This window comes from Carassius carassius, chromosome 10 (assembly GCF_963082965.1).
Source record: "Carassius carassius chromosome 10, fCarCar2.1, whole genome shotgun sequence".
Lineage (NCBI taxonomy): Eukaryota > Metazoa > Chordata > Actinopteri > Cypriniformes > Cyprinidae > Carassius > Carassius carassius.
Window position 1 is genome coordinate 28920616 of NC_081764.1, and position 12824 is coordinate 28933439.

The following is a 12824-nucleotide window of genomic DNA, read 5'->3' on the forward strand; positions in this document are numbered from 1 at the left end:
AAAAATAAATCAATAACAGAACTCGTCTGCGATGCATATCTCCACTGTTCGCACATGAATAAAAAAAATTGAATAAGAGCATAAAAAATGTTTTTTAAGTCCAAAGGGCCAAAAGTGCCCATATTTGAAGAAACACCAAAATGTAACCTGTATAAAACACCCGTATGTAATTGAGCATAAATCAACTTTTGTACACTGACTATCCTATTCAAGCATATTTCTTTCTATCAATCCTTTTCACTGCTTATACATAAAAATAAAAGTAGAATATATTCTATGCACCAGATGATGTATTTATAAAAGATTATGCTTGTTTTTCATCTATACCAACAAAGATTGATCTTGATTACAACCAGTTTCCTTGGGCCCCAGTAAATGTTTCTTCAAAGACTACTGCCACAGGTAGCTATGAGACCACGTCCGTCACTAAAACAATGCAAGAGTCCTCTACCTCCTCTGTGGCTTCCTCACAATATGAGGCCGTAGAGCATTTCTCACAACCAGTATCTGGCACACATCAGTTTCAAATTACTTCCCAAGTCCCAGAACGTTGTCCTTCCCCAAAGCCAACAGATGCACCTACTTCAGCCAAATATGCTGTCAATAAAGAGCAGTACTCTAAGCAGAGGAACCTCTATGAACTTAAGCGTCTCTACAAGCACATTCACCCAGAAGTGCGTAAAAACCTGGAGTGTGACTTCTTAACTGAAGTGACCGACACTGAGCAAACTTTTGTGGACAGTGATGAGGAGGTGAGCAGAGACATTCAGCAAGCACGCTATGTTTTTGAAAACAGTGGAAGTACCAGTCCTGGCAAGTGCATAAGTCCAGAGAGAGAGTATTTGGAGTGGGATGAGATCCTGAAAGGCGAGGTGCAGTCAATGCGCTGGATGTTTGAGAACAAGCCCCTAGATTCCATTAAAGATGGCACACCAGATGAGGATGAGGGAAAAAACATAGCCCAACAAGAAATCATAGCTGGAAAAGATGTGAAGTATACTGCATGGGTGTTTGAAACACAGCCCATGGATGCTCTAGGTACAGAAAAAGCTGACTCAGCAGAGCACAGTGGAAAACGAGATCTAGCCAGGGGAGATGTCCAGACTGCAACATGGCTGTTTGAGACACAACCGCTGGACTCACTCAACAGAATTTACCAAGAGGATGAGCAAGAGACACAGGTGATGTATACTAAAGACATTGCTGGGGGTGATGTGAAAACTGCTAGGTACTTGTTTGAAACACAGCACCTGGACACACTTGGACACACTGAGACTATTGATGAAAGTCACTTCCTGCAGCTGAAATCAGAGCTAGAAGAAGTCAAGGGTGAGGTTAAGAAAACAACCAAGATGTTCGAAACACAACCCATGTGTGTCATCCGCGGTGACTCTGGAGAGATGCTGGAGATTACCAAGGTGCGACGCGAAGAAACCGAGAAAGGTGATGTCAGGACATCACGATGGCTCTTTGAAACTCAGCCTCTGGACCTGATCAGCAAGGATCCAAGCAAAGTAAAATTAATCTGTGGAGTCTCCATGGAGGAAAATTACCAGGGTGAGGTGAACAGAGGAAGATGGCTGTTTGAGACAAAGACACTCGATCAAATTAAGGAGGAAGAATGGGAAAGCACAAAGATTCAGAAGGAGGAGATCTTAGGTGCCGATGTGAGGAGACACTGCAAGATCTTTGAAACACAGCCAATGGATAACCTTAAATATAATACCAATGCAAGACCAACGGAGCCAGAAGACATTATAGGTGGTGATGTTACTTCTGCTAGGCATTTGTTTGAAACAGTGCCCATGGAGAATCTGAAAGAGTTTCCAGAAGTTGGCAAGCTACAAAAGGTGCTAGCATCAGAAGAAGAGAAAGGCGATGTGAGACACCAGAGGTGGTTGTTTGAAAGCAAACCTCTTGAGCAGATCAGAGAGGAGAAGAAAGAGATCACACGCACTATCAATTTAGAGGACCTTGAAAAGGGTGATGTCACAAATTACAAGGAAATATTTGAGACCATGGACCTGAGCAAATGTACAGATGCACAAAAAATACAAGTGGAGGGTGTCACCAGTGGCTCAGTGAAAACAAATAAAGTATTATTTGAGTCAGCACCCTTGTATGCTGTACAGGACAGCTCAGGACACTACCATGAAGTTAAAACCGTGCGCAGAGAGGAAGTTGTAAAAGGAGATGTGAGAAGCTGCAAGTGGATGTTTGAAACTTGTCCCATTGATCAGTTTGATGAGAGCATCACTAAGTTCCAGATAATCAAAGGAATATCTAAAGAAGAAATCCAATCAGGTGATGTCAAAACTGCCAAATGGCTTTTTGAAACTCAGCCTCTTGACGGCATTAAATACTTCAACTTAGAAGAAGAGGACAACAAGAAAAATGAGAGCATTGAGATCCAAAGAGGTGATGTTAAAACATGCAGATGGTTGTTCGAAACCCAGCCAATGGATGTCTTGTATGAGAAAGTAGAGACAAAGACTGAGGACACCACAGACATCCAGAAAGGAGATGTTAAAACCTGTACATGGCTTTTTGAGACTCAGACTCTTGACAGCATCAAGGATGAGTCCGAGACAATCCTAAAAACTTGCACAGTAAAGCAAAATGATGTAAAAGGTAAAGATGTACGTCTAGTGCGTTTCCTATTTGAGACTGAAAACCTAGAAAACATCACTGACGACAAGGATCACGGTAGCTTTAAGCGAGTCACTGAGATTGACATTCACTCTGGAGATGTATCACGAATGAAGTACATCTTTGAGAATCAGTCATCTGATATCATGACTTCTACATCTGAGGAGACCATGCAGAAACTTAAATGCTGTCAAGCAGAGGAAATTCAGAAAGGAAATGTGGTGAACTGTACCTGGATGTTTGAAAACCAACCAATTGATTCCATCAGGGCAAATTCTGAAGAATTCAAGGAGACACGCACAGTAACAGATATTCAGGGAGGTAATGTTGATAAAGGTCGCTTCATTTTTGAGACATACTCATTAGATACGATTCAGGAGGAGGCATCTGATACTGAGATCAGCAAACTTCAAAGCATCATACACAAGGAGATTGAGAAAGGGGATGTAAAAAACTACACCATGATGTTTGAGACCCAACCACTGTATGCTATCAGGGACAAAGAAGGACACTATCATGAGGTTACTACAGTCACAAAAGAAGAGATTCTGCGAGGAGATGTGGTTGGGGCAAGATGGTTGTTTGAGACAAAGCCCCTTGACTCAATAAGAGACACAGATGAGGTGTATGTCATCAAAGCTGTTACTGAAGAAGACATCCAAAAAGGAGATGTCAGCACGGCCAGGTGGAGGTTTGAAACTCAGCCTCTAGATGAGATTGCAGAGGATATGAAAGTTGCTGTTAAAACAGTAGCAGACATCCAAGGGGGGGATGTGAAAACAAACAAACACCATTTTGAAATGGATGACCTATCAAAGAAATATGTGAAAACCGTTAGTGTCAGTGAGATTCAAAGAGGTAACGTGAGGAGCTCCACATGGATGTTTGAAACACGTACTATTGACAAGATCCGTGGTGAAGGTTCGGAGTATGATGAGATGGAAAAGGTGACACGTGAAGAAGTGGTAAAAGGTGATGTTAAGCAGTCTGTGTGGCTCTTTGAAAAGGAACCACTTGATCGCATTAAGGAAGTTGATGAAACAGATACTGTAATTTCTCATGAAGAAATCCCAAAAGCCGATGTTAAAACAACGACATGGTTGTTTGAAACCACCCCCCTAACCGATTTCAATGAGAGCAGTTTGGAGAGAAAAGAGATTGTTGGTAAGAGCATCAAGGCAACCCTAGAAGAGCTGTATACTCAGAAAATGGTTGAATCACAAGGTATTCTAATCGAGGCAGATGAGATTGGAGATGTCAGAATGGCTAAATACAAACTTCTAAACCAGGACACTCCAGAAATCCAGAGAGAAGAGGTATTACATGGAGACCTGAACAACATTATGATGAACCTTCTTAACAGACGTGAGACAAAAGAGAGGGCAATCACCATAGACAGGGAGGAAAGAGGAAATATAAACTCAACTGTCCAACAGCTCTTTAATCAGAATAAGAGTGATAATGTTGAGAAAGAGCAAATTATCAGAGGAGATATCCAAGAGGCAATTAATAACTTGCTGAAGCAAGAAGGATCTTCCAAACGTGGAATTCTGATTCAAGAAGATGAGAAAGGAGATGTGAAAATGACCATATACTCACTCCTCAATAAAGAAAGTGAGAGCAATGTTGAGAAAGAGGATATAGTTAGAGGAAATATTAGTGGAACACTACATCGGCTACTGGGTAGTGCTGATGCAAAGGACTTGTCCTCTAAGATAACTGTGGGAGAAGTAGAGAGAGGAAATGTCCGTTTTTATTCTACGTGTATTGAGTCTGGGGCAATGGACTACCTCAGGCAACTTCAGGTGGATACTGATGAAATTGTTGATGAAATAGTGAAAGAAAAGATTATCGGAGGTGATGTAGAACAAACTAAACAGATTTTAAGAAAGAGCCAGCAAACTATAGGACGAACTGTTACTGAAGATGACATTGTACCTGGTGATGTAAATAACACAGTACAGGTGTTTATGATGGAACCTGTATTATCCCTACATAATATGCAGAAAGTGGAAATAGTAAAGGGAGACTTGAGAGCAGCTCTTGACTCTCTCGCACAAGCTGTAAACCAAAGTGTTGTCATAGAAAAAGAAGAGATAGTCAAAGGAGATATCTGCACAACACTTAGGTCCCTTGAGGAGGCTCAAAACCAACTGAAAGAAATAGACAAGCCTGAAATTGTCCCTGGCAACATCAAGGGTGCATTAGAATCTCTTGAAAAATCATCATCTGCAAAGACTGAGGTAATTATTGAAGATGTGGTCCCAGGGGATATTAGAGGTACCTTGAAATCCCTGGAGGAGGCAAAGCAGGTGGTGAAAGAGGTTGAGAAAGAGGAGATTGTTAAAGGTGACATTCAGACTGCTCTCCTTAGTCTTCAAGAGGCTTCAACTGAAAAGAGGGTGTTCCAGCACCAAGTAAGTGAACAGGGTGATGTGAAAGGTACAATTCAGCTTTTAATGGAGCCAACCTCATCCCCACATATGCAGAGAAGGCCAAGCAAAGAGGGCGACATAAAATCCTCTATCAAATCACTTTATGAGCAGGAGCACGGGCAAATTGAGAAAGAAGAGGTGATTAAGGGAGATGTTCAGGGAACAATTAAATCCCTGATGAAGAAGAAGGAGCAATCAAGACACAAATCAAAAATGAATCCTCACAAGAAAGCTAAAGCTCTCTTTAAGAATCCAGTTCCCCCTCAGCAAGCAGCCCGTGAATGCCCAGCTGGAGCTAAAACTGAGGAAAAGCCAACAAATCCACCTCCAGTGAGAAACATGCAGCAGAGCAGCACACAAATAACATCTGATCAGATCAAATCTTCAGAAACTCAGACTTCTTCTGAGGAACATCATTCTACTACTAAACAAATTACAACAGCTGTTCATTCACAAGAGTCCTCTCAAAGCTCTCAAAAGATAAATGTCAAGGAGCAACATATCAAACAAAAACAGAACACACCTAGTACAGTGCTAATAAAGAAGAAGAATGTTGGAGGTCAAATTAGTGTGAAGAAATCTGAAATTGAAGCTGTGTGTTCAGCAACAAGTGCATCAATGGAGGCATCACAAACTAATATTAGCATGAAGCAAACTGAGGAGACGAAGTCAGCCACACAGGTTCAGACAACTGTGACAACAGAACAAACCACTGTAATCCAGAACCAGAACATCAAAAATGTAAAATCAGAAAAAAATGTTAAGAGCCTGAACCGCAATCTCAGTCCCAAAGGAATGATAAAAAAAGTGAAACCACAGCCAGAGATTCACTTTCCACCACCTCCGAGTTCTCCTCCACCCCCCTCTGAATCAGAGCTCTCTCTGCCGCCTCCTCCCTCACCTGTGGCAGAAAGTGATGTCCAGCCAGCCCTTTTACCACACCCTTCTCTGGTCATGAGACAGGACAGTGACCTTCCTCCTCCACCACCTCCACCCCCTGTAATGGAGTCAGACACAGAATTCTTTCCACCACCTCCTCCACCCCAAGACTTCCTCCCTCCACCTCCATCTCAACAGGAACTCAGCTCTGTTGCCCAACCTGAAAAGCCAAAAGGCCGAACTTTATTTAAGGTGCCCAAACCTGAGCCTCCAAAGCAACCACAGCCCAAAACATTGAAATGGCAGAAAAAACAAACTGCACCTATTCCACCAACTCCACCTCCCCCATCAATTGTAAAGCAAAGTGAAACTATTGCATCAAACATAACCACAGTTACAGAAATTGAAGAGAACATCAACAAGCAAAAGGGATTGGTTCAAACGATTGAACCTCCAGTTCCACATATTACCAAAATTTCATCAGCAATGCCTGTGCTACAACCAGCAGCTGAGGAACCACCACGCCCTAAAAAGGTAGCTGTTCCACCAATGAAACTTCCACCTCCCCCTGAACTTTCTGCTCAAAAACCAAGACCTGCAAGTAAATTCAAAACACCACTCATGCTTGCAGAGGAGAGATATCGCAAACAAAGAGAGGAGGCTGAAGAGAACAAGGAAGAAACTACTCCAACCTCACCCCCATCTACTAAACCATTTAATGTCAGTGAAATGAAGGTTGAAGCAGAGTTGAGCACACAGAAAGCTGAACAGCCTCAAATTACTTTTAAGACACAGCAAGAAACATCTAAAGAACCAGAGGCTAAAGAGAAGCCAGCCATGATTCCCAAAGAAACAGCAGAAAAACTTGCACCTCCAAAAAGTCCACAGACTCCACCAAAGCAAAAGCTACCTGCAAATTTGCAGATAAGTAAACCATCATTTCAAAAAGTTGGTAAGAAAACAAACACAGAATTATCTAGCAATGTATTAGATAAAAAGCAGGCATCTACCACTGCAGCCTTAGAAATTAAAAGCCATCCAGCCCATGCAGTTCATCCACTCACTGTTGCAGAGCAAGTTGAGAGAACAAAAGCTCAAGCTGTAAAACAAGAGAGCCTCCAGGCCACAAAAAACACTCAAAATCAGATAACGGCATCTGCTAAAGCAGAAGAGATCAAGATCATAGAGACTTGTGTGGCTCAAGAAGTCAAGAAGGTTCCTTCTCAGACCACAAAGATCCCAAAAGTGACCCCTAGCTTTAAGGTGAAAACATTTAAGGTTCCTAAGGTAGAGAAGCCAGAGAACCAAGAAGAGGGAAAGGACAAACAAACAACCAGCACTGAGAAAGCAGTCAGAGAAACAGGAAAAAAATATGTATCTCAATTATGCATGGGTCAGGAGGGCCTCCAAAAATCCACCAGTGCTGAAGTGAAAGTTGAGAAAAAGGAGGAAATGAGACAAACAAAGCAAGACATCAAAATGGAGGTTCAGTTAAAGAAGCAAAGAGAAACATCAGTTAAGCAGCCGCCACCTGTGGCACCAAGACCATCAGTTGAGATACATCAAATACAACCAGCAATATCAACAGAGGTACATAAAGGACAAGGGCAGACATCTGTCATTCAGTCCCATCAAGCAGTGAGAGAGGAACATGTCCAGATTCATGAAGAGAGGGCGGTGATTCAGAGCACAGTTCAACAACAGAGCACTCAACAAAAAAGTAAATTCCAGATCAAGAAGCAGGTAAAGCCTCCACTGCGGCCTCCAAGCAGAGAGGAGCCCATAAAACAGTCAATGCAGAAAGAGGAGCAAAACAAAACAGCGATTACAAAAGCAGCAGAATCTGAAAAGAGTGCACCAGTGACAACTGAAAGTTATGCAAAAAAATGTGAAGAGATTCAAAAATTGTTGATTTATATTAAGGAGTTTGAAGGAGCTCCTGCAAAACTGAATCCAAAATCATTACAGACAATGCTGAGTGTCATTCCTGATTGGCTAGTTGGTTCTGAAGAGAAGGCTGATTTAAGTCATACTCAGAACAACAAGCAAAAAATGAGAGAGGTCATAATCTATGTGCAGAACCTTGCCCTGGCTAAACTAAATTTTTTAGAGGGAAATTTGTCTGTTTCAGAGATGGCAAAAAGTGAGTCATCACAGGAGAAAAAAATAGTAGGTGGAGCCACACAGAAAATATCTAAGATTACTATTGGCTCAGCAAAAACAGAGAATCAAAAGAAAGTAGTGGAGGAGAAGAAGACAGAGTGCCAGAGTGAATCAAAGATATCAGAGCTTAAAATGCCACCTGAGCTAAGAATGCGGACACCGTCCCCTACGTTCATCTATATTGAGTCTGCCAAGAGGACAGACTCTCCCTTGAGAGTGACACCATCACCCCCTCCCTCTTACAGGTCGGGCACCACACCAACACCTCCATCTCGCTGGTCTGAAACACCAACACGTCCGAACCAATCCACACCTTCCCCTACAATGAGTCGCTCTGAGAAGCTAGCTAAACTAAGAGATACCACAGCCAAATTCTCACAAGGCATGACTCCACCACCCATGCCTTTACCAGAGTACATGATAAAGGCCCAAACAGATTTGGAAGTGTCTCGCTCATCCAGCTGTTCAGAGATTACGGTTGAGACTCATAAAATGGAATCATCCCTGATAGATGTCACAGATGTCCATGGAGACTCCACGATGACTGTCAAAGACAAGCGTGAGTTCTTTGAAGAGGCTCAGAAAGCAGAGGTCAGTCGTACATATGTACGCAAAGATCCTATAGACATCCCAGACCGTCTTGAACCAGACACTGAAGATAATGAGCCAGAGATCCCAAAAACGACTGATGCCAATGAGAGAATGTTAGAGGACTTGCCCAGGGTTGACCTGTCCAGGCTTGTTAACAAATTTGAGACACCCCAGACTAAAGTTTATGTTCGGAAGGAGCCCGTTGTGATTACTGAAAGACTTGGAAGTGACACAGAAGATGTTGAACCTGAGAAGAAGACATATTTGGTGGAGGACATACCCAGCTTTGATGTTAAAGCCCTCAAAAATGTCTTTGAAATGGGTGAGCAAGCCCATCAGTACCTAAGGGAAGAGAGAAAGAATCTTGAGAAACAAGAGGAAGCACCTGAAGGATTCTCTCAAACTAAATCTGTAAATGAGCACTTCTCCACTGTAGATGAGTTTGGAAACACTGTAATAGGTTCAAAGTCTGAAACAACCTCCCAGTCTCGGAGTGTGACAACCCGTGGTGATCCACCAACTTATGCAGATGTAGTAAGAGGGAATGTTCCTGTCCTGGATGTTCCACCGGAGGCTTCAGCAGAGGAGTTACTAAAGAACTTCCAGCAGACATGGGCAGAGAGTGAAAATGTCTTCAAAAATCTGGGCTTCTCTGTGTCTGAGCATCACAGATCACAGACTGTTTCCCACCAGCACCAGACTGTTGTCACCGGTAAAACTATCTGATGAGCATGGAAAGGTTAACAAGAGTGCAGAGTGATGACTAAAACAGTGATGGTGTGTTTGCATTTGACAAATAGTGATGCTTTAGGAATTCCTTTTGTCTGTATTTTTATTTTGATATTTTTGTGTTCATAATGGATTGCTGCTAAACTAGATATCATAGTCAAAGTGAATGTTGTTATTATTTTGTGATTATTGACTGAATATTTGACATAATGGCATTTATATGTAATGAGACTGTGCTGAGGTCCAGATTTTGCATTTGTATTGCACCTCCCTAAATGCATGTGGTGCTTAAATGTTTTAATTCTAACAACTACAGTATACTAACAGCTTCTTGTTTCTTTAAAACACCAATCTCTGCTCATAAAAGTATAATGGAACTGTCTGGTGTCTATCCATGTGGGTCTGTGCTGACTGATTTAAAAGCATTTTTTGATGCTAGTCTCTTTCTCTGACAGAAAATACGGGTGCCAGAGTCCGAACTGTGTCGGGTATGTCGGAAGAGGGTGTATCCCATGGAGTCGCTCATAGCAGACAAGCAAAACTTCCATAAAAGCTGTTTTAGATGTGCCCACTGCAGCAACCAGCTAAGGTAGGTGCATCTTTTTACACTAATCCAATATGTTTTCAACATTTTAATGTGTAACTGCATGGAACAAGAAGGAAAAAAGTTGATATGCAACATGATTCCATGCAGGTTCAGAAGCTTATTTGATTGGGGAGTTATGAGTATGTGAGCTGTTCTTGCTGTAATGACAGAATACACTATAGAACAATCTAGTTTTTATCAGATTCAAAACTGATATTTGTTCATGACTGATTTCTCACATTTATGTGTATCTCTGCTTCAGTCTTGGAAATTATGCTTCTCTCCATGGACGAATGTACTGCAAGCCACATTACAAACAACTTTTCAAGTCTAAAGGCAACTATGATGAAGGATTTGGAGAAAGGCCCCACAAAGAACTTTGGAGTACAAAGAATCAGAACAACTCATCAGAGACAACTTACACAAAAAACAACCCTCTTGTTGATTTTAACGTCAAAGTAACTCAGAGACCACAAGAAAATTACCCCAAGACCACAGAGACGATGATTCAAGGAAAGATGAATGATGACATTAAGAAGCCAGCAAATAAAATGGCAGTTGTATGGCCACCCCTCAGCGACTCCACCAAAAAGTTGTTTAATTTGGAGGATGAAATGAAGGTAGTCAAACCTGCCTGGCCCCCTCAAGTTAAATCAGAACTCTCGGGTAAAGAAAATAATGAACCAGCAGTAAATAATAGGCAAACTGCAATTACAAGTGGAAACTCAGCAGAAAACGTCCCCATAGAAAATGATGGAGGGCTTATGTCACCCATAAATATGCCAGAAAAATCATCTACAGATGCTAAGATAACTCAAGAGACAGAGCAACCAGCACCAAAACCTGAAACAGCTGAGGAGGGAGAGGACGCCAGTGAAACAGGCAAAGCCATTGAGCCCTCCAGCAAAAGCCAGCAGACCACAGAGCAGAGAAATAATGAGACAACTCAAGCAACTGAGACAAAAGAAGGAAGTGAGATAAATTGTCAAAAAGAGGATGAGTTAGAGAATGGAGCTGTAGAAGGATCTAAGATTGATGAGGAGAGTGACAATGCAAATAATATGGATGAAAATGGTACTAAGGAAAGTGAAAAAAAAGTGCAAAGTGAAGTAAATGAAGAAGAAGAGGTAACGTTGATCGATGGTGAAATACCAAATGGCCAAACAGCCAATGGTAAGGCAAACAACAATAATAACAACAGTAACCTAATATTGCACAACAAGGCCAGTTTGACAGGAATTAATGAAATTAAAGAAGAACCAAAGCTGCTGGACTTCTCTTCAGGGCCACTTATTGCTCAGGATCCATTTAAAGAAGAAATCAACAGTGAGATGAGGGATTCGGACATTTTCCAACAACTTCAAGTAGACAGCTCTGTCTTATCACGTGCCAAAAACTCACATGACATTAAAGAGTCAGAACAAGAACAGCCCACTACCAAAACATTGGTTTGCACTGAGACAGATGACAACCCAAAGTTTAGTGCCTCATGTTTCCTAGATGACACATTTGCAAGTTTTGATGACAATTCGAATTTGTTTCCTGAATTTAAGGATGACATTTATAGCAAAGAATCAGCTTCATCTCAGTTGGATGAGCTTTTGGATTTTGGAATAGAATCAATAGGGGAGATGGGCCAAAACACTGAGGCAGAAATGAGGAAGAATCCACTCGATAAAAATGACACCAAAGATGCTGGGCTGCTGAGTGAAGCCAGCAGCCTCTGGCAGTATGAAAATGACTTCTTGTCCGTAGAGGATCAAATTAAACAGAACCGATATTATGATGATGATTGATGAAAAACATTATAATTAACACAATTTGATCTGCCATACACTAATTTATACACAATCAAAGCTTCTGTTAACATCCTTTATACCAGTATCAAAGCTCTGTTCATGGAGAGATGAATGTTAGCATGCTCATATTGTATTTTATACTCAGCTTGCAGCAGACAGCACATTTAACCACAACCTGAACCTTTTAAAAAGCTTTATTTAAAGCACCTGGTGTGCAAGATAAATTGGGGAAATACGATAATAGTGTTTTTTTTTTTGCTGTAAACATTTAATTCAGAATTCATGTATCTTTGCCTGTGTCTGTTTTCCAATGCCTGTTTGCAGATATTATTTTAATTTCTTTATTGATCATGCATAGGGGGTTATGATTTCTGTTTTTGTTTGATAGAATTCTCGACAGATTGACTGTCTTAAGGTGGTTAGAATGAATTGTTTCTATTATACTGCTACTGCTTTGACAATTAATAAAAACATGTTTCTGGAATAATCAGTATTATCTTTTGTGTTTCGTCAGCATCATGTTCTGTATTTATGAATATACGATCCATGTATAGCCAAAAAACATTATGCAAAATTAATTTGTAAATGAGTTCATAATTCATAATTCATAATACAGTGGTCAATCAAATAAAAAATGCTGAAGCTAATTTTTCAGATAACACTTTATAATTAGTCGTCATTAGTTACTGTTGCAAGGTTAAAGTGTTTGAGTAAATGTAATTAGTCATTGTACTTGAATATCTTTTTGGCTGCTTTGTAGTTTTACTGAGTATCAAATATGTTAGCAACTTTTCCTGTCTACTTACATTACATTTATTCATTTAGCTGACGCTTTTATCCAAAGCGACTTACAATTGCTATATATGTCAGAGGTCGCACGCCTCTGGAGCAACTAGGGGTTAAGTGTCTTGCTCAGGGACACATTGGTGTCTCACACTGGATTCGAACCTGGGTCTCTCCCAAAGGCATGTCTCTTATCCACTGCGCCACACC

At 41.1% G+C, this 12824-nt stretch overlaps 1 protein-coding gene across 2 annotated transcripts in view; it reads left to right on the plus strand.

Moving 5' to 3' along the window:
* Nucleotides 1–10433, plus strand: part of xirp2a (xin actin binding repeat containing 2a) — a 30427-nt gene extending 19994 nt beyond the window's left edge. For both annotated transcript variants that reach the window (XM_059560774.1, XM_059560776.1), the window contains 3 exons: nucleotides 336–9429; nucleotides 9902–10035; nucleotides 10295–10433. In XM_059560774.1, the coding sequence (XP_059416757.1) occupies nucleotides 336–9429; nucleotides 9902–9996 (9189 nt within the window). In that variant the 3' untranslated portion in view covers nucleotides 9997–10035; nucleotides 10295–10433. The remainder of the gene's footprint in view (nucleotides 1–335; nucleotides 9430–9901; nucleotides 10036–10294) is intronic.
* Nucleotides 10434–12824: the final 2391 nt, after the last annotated feature.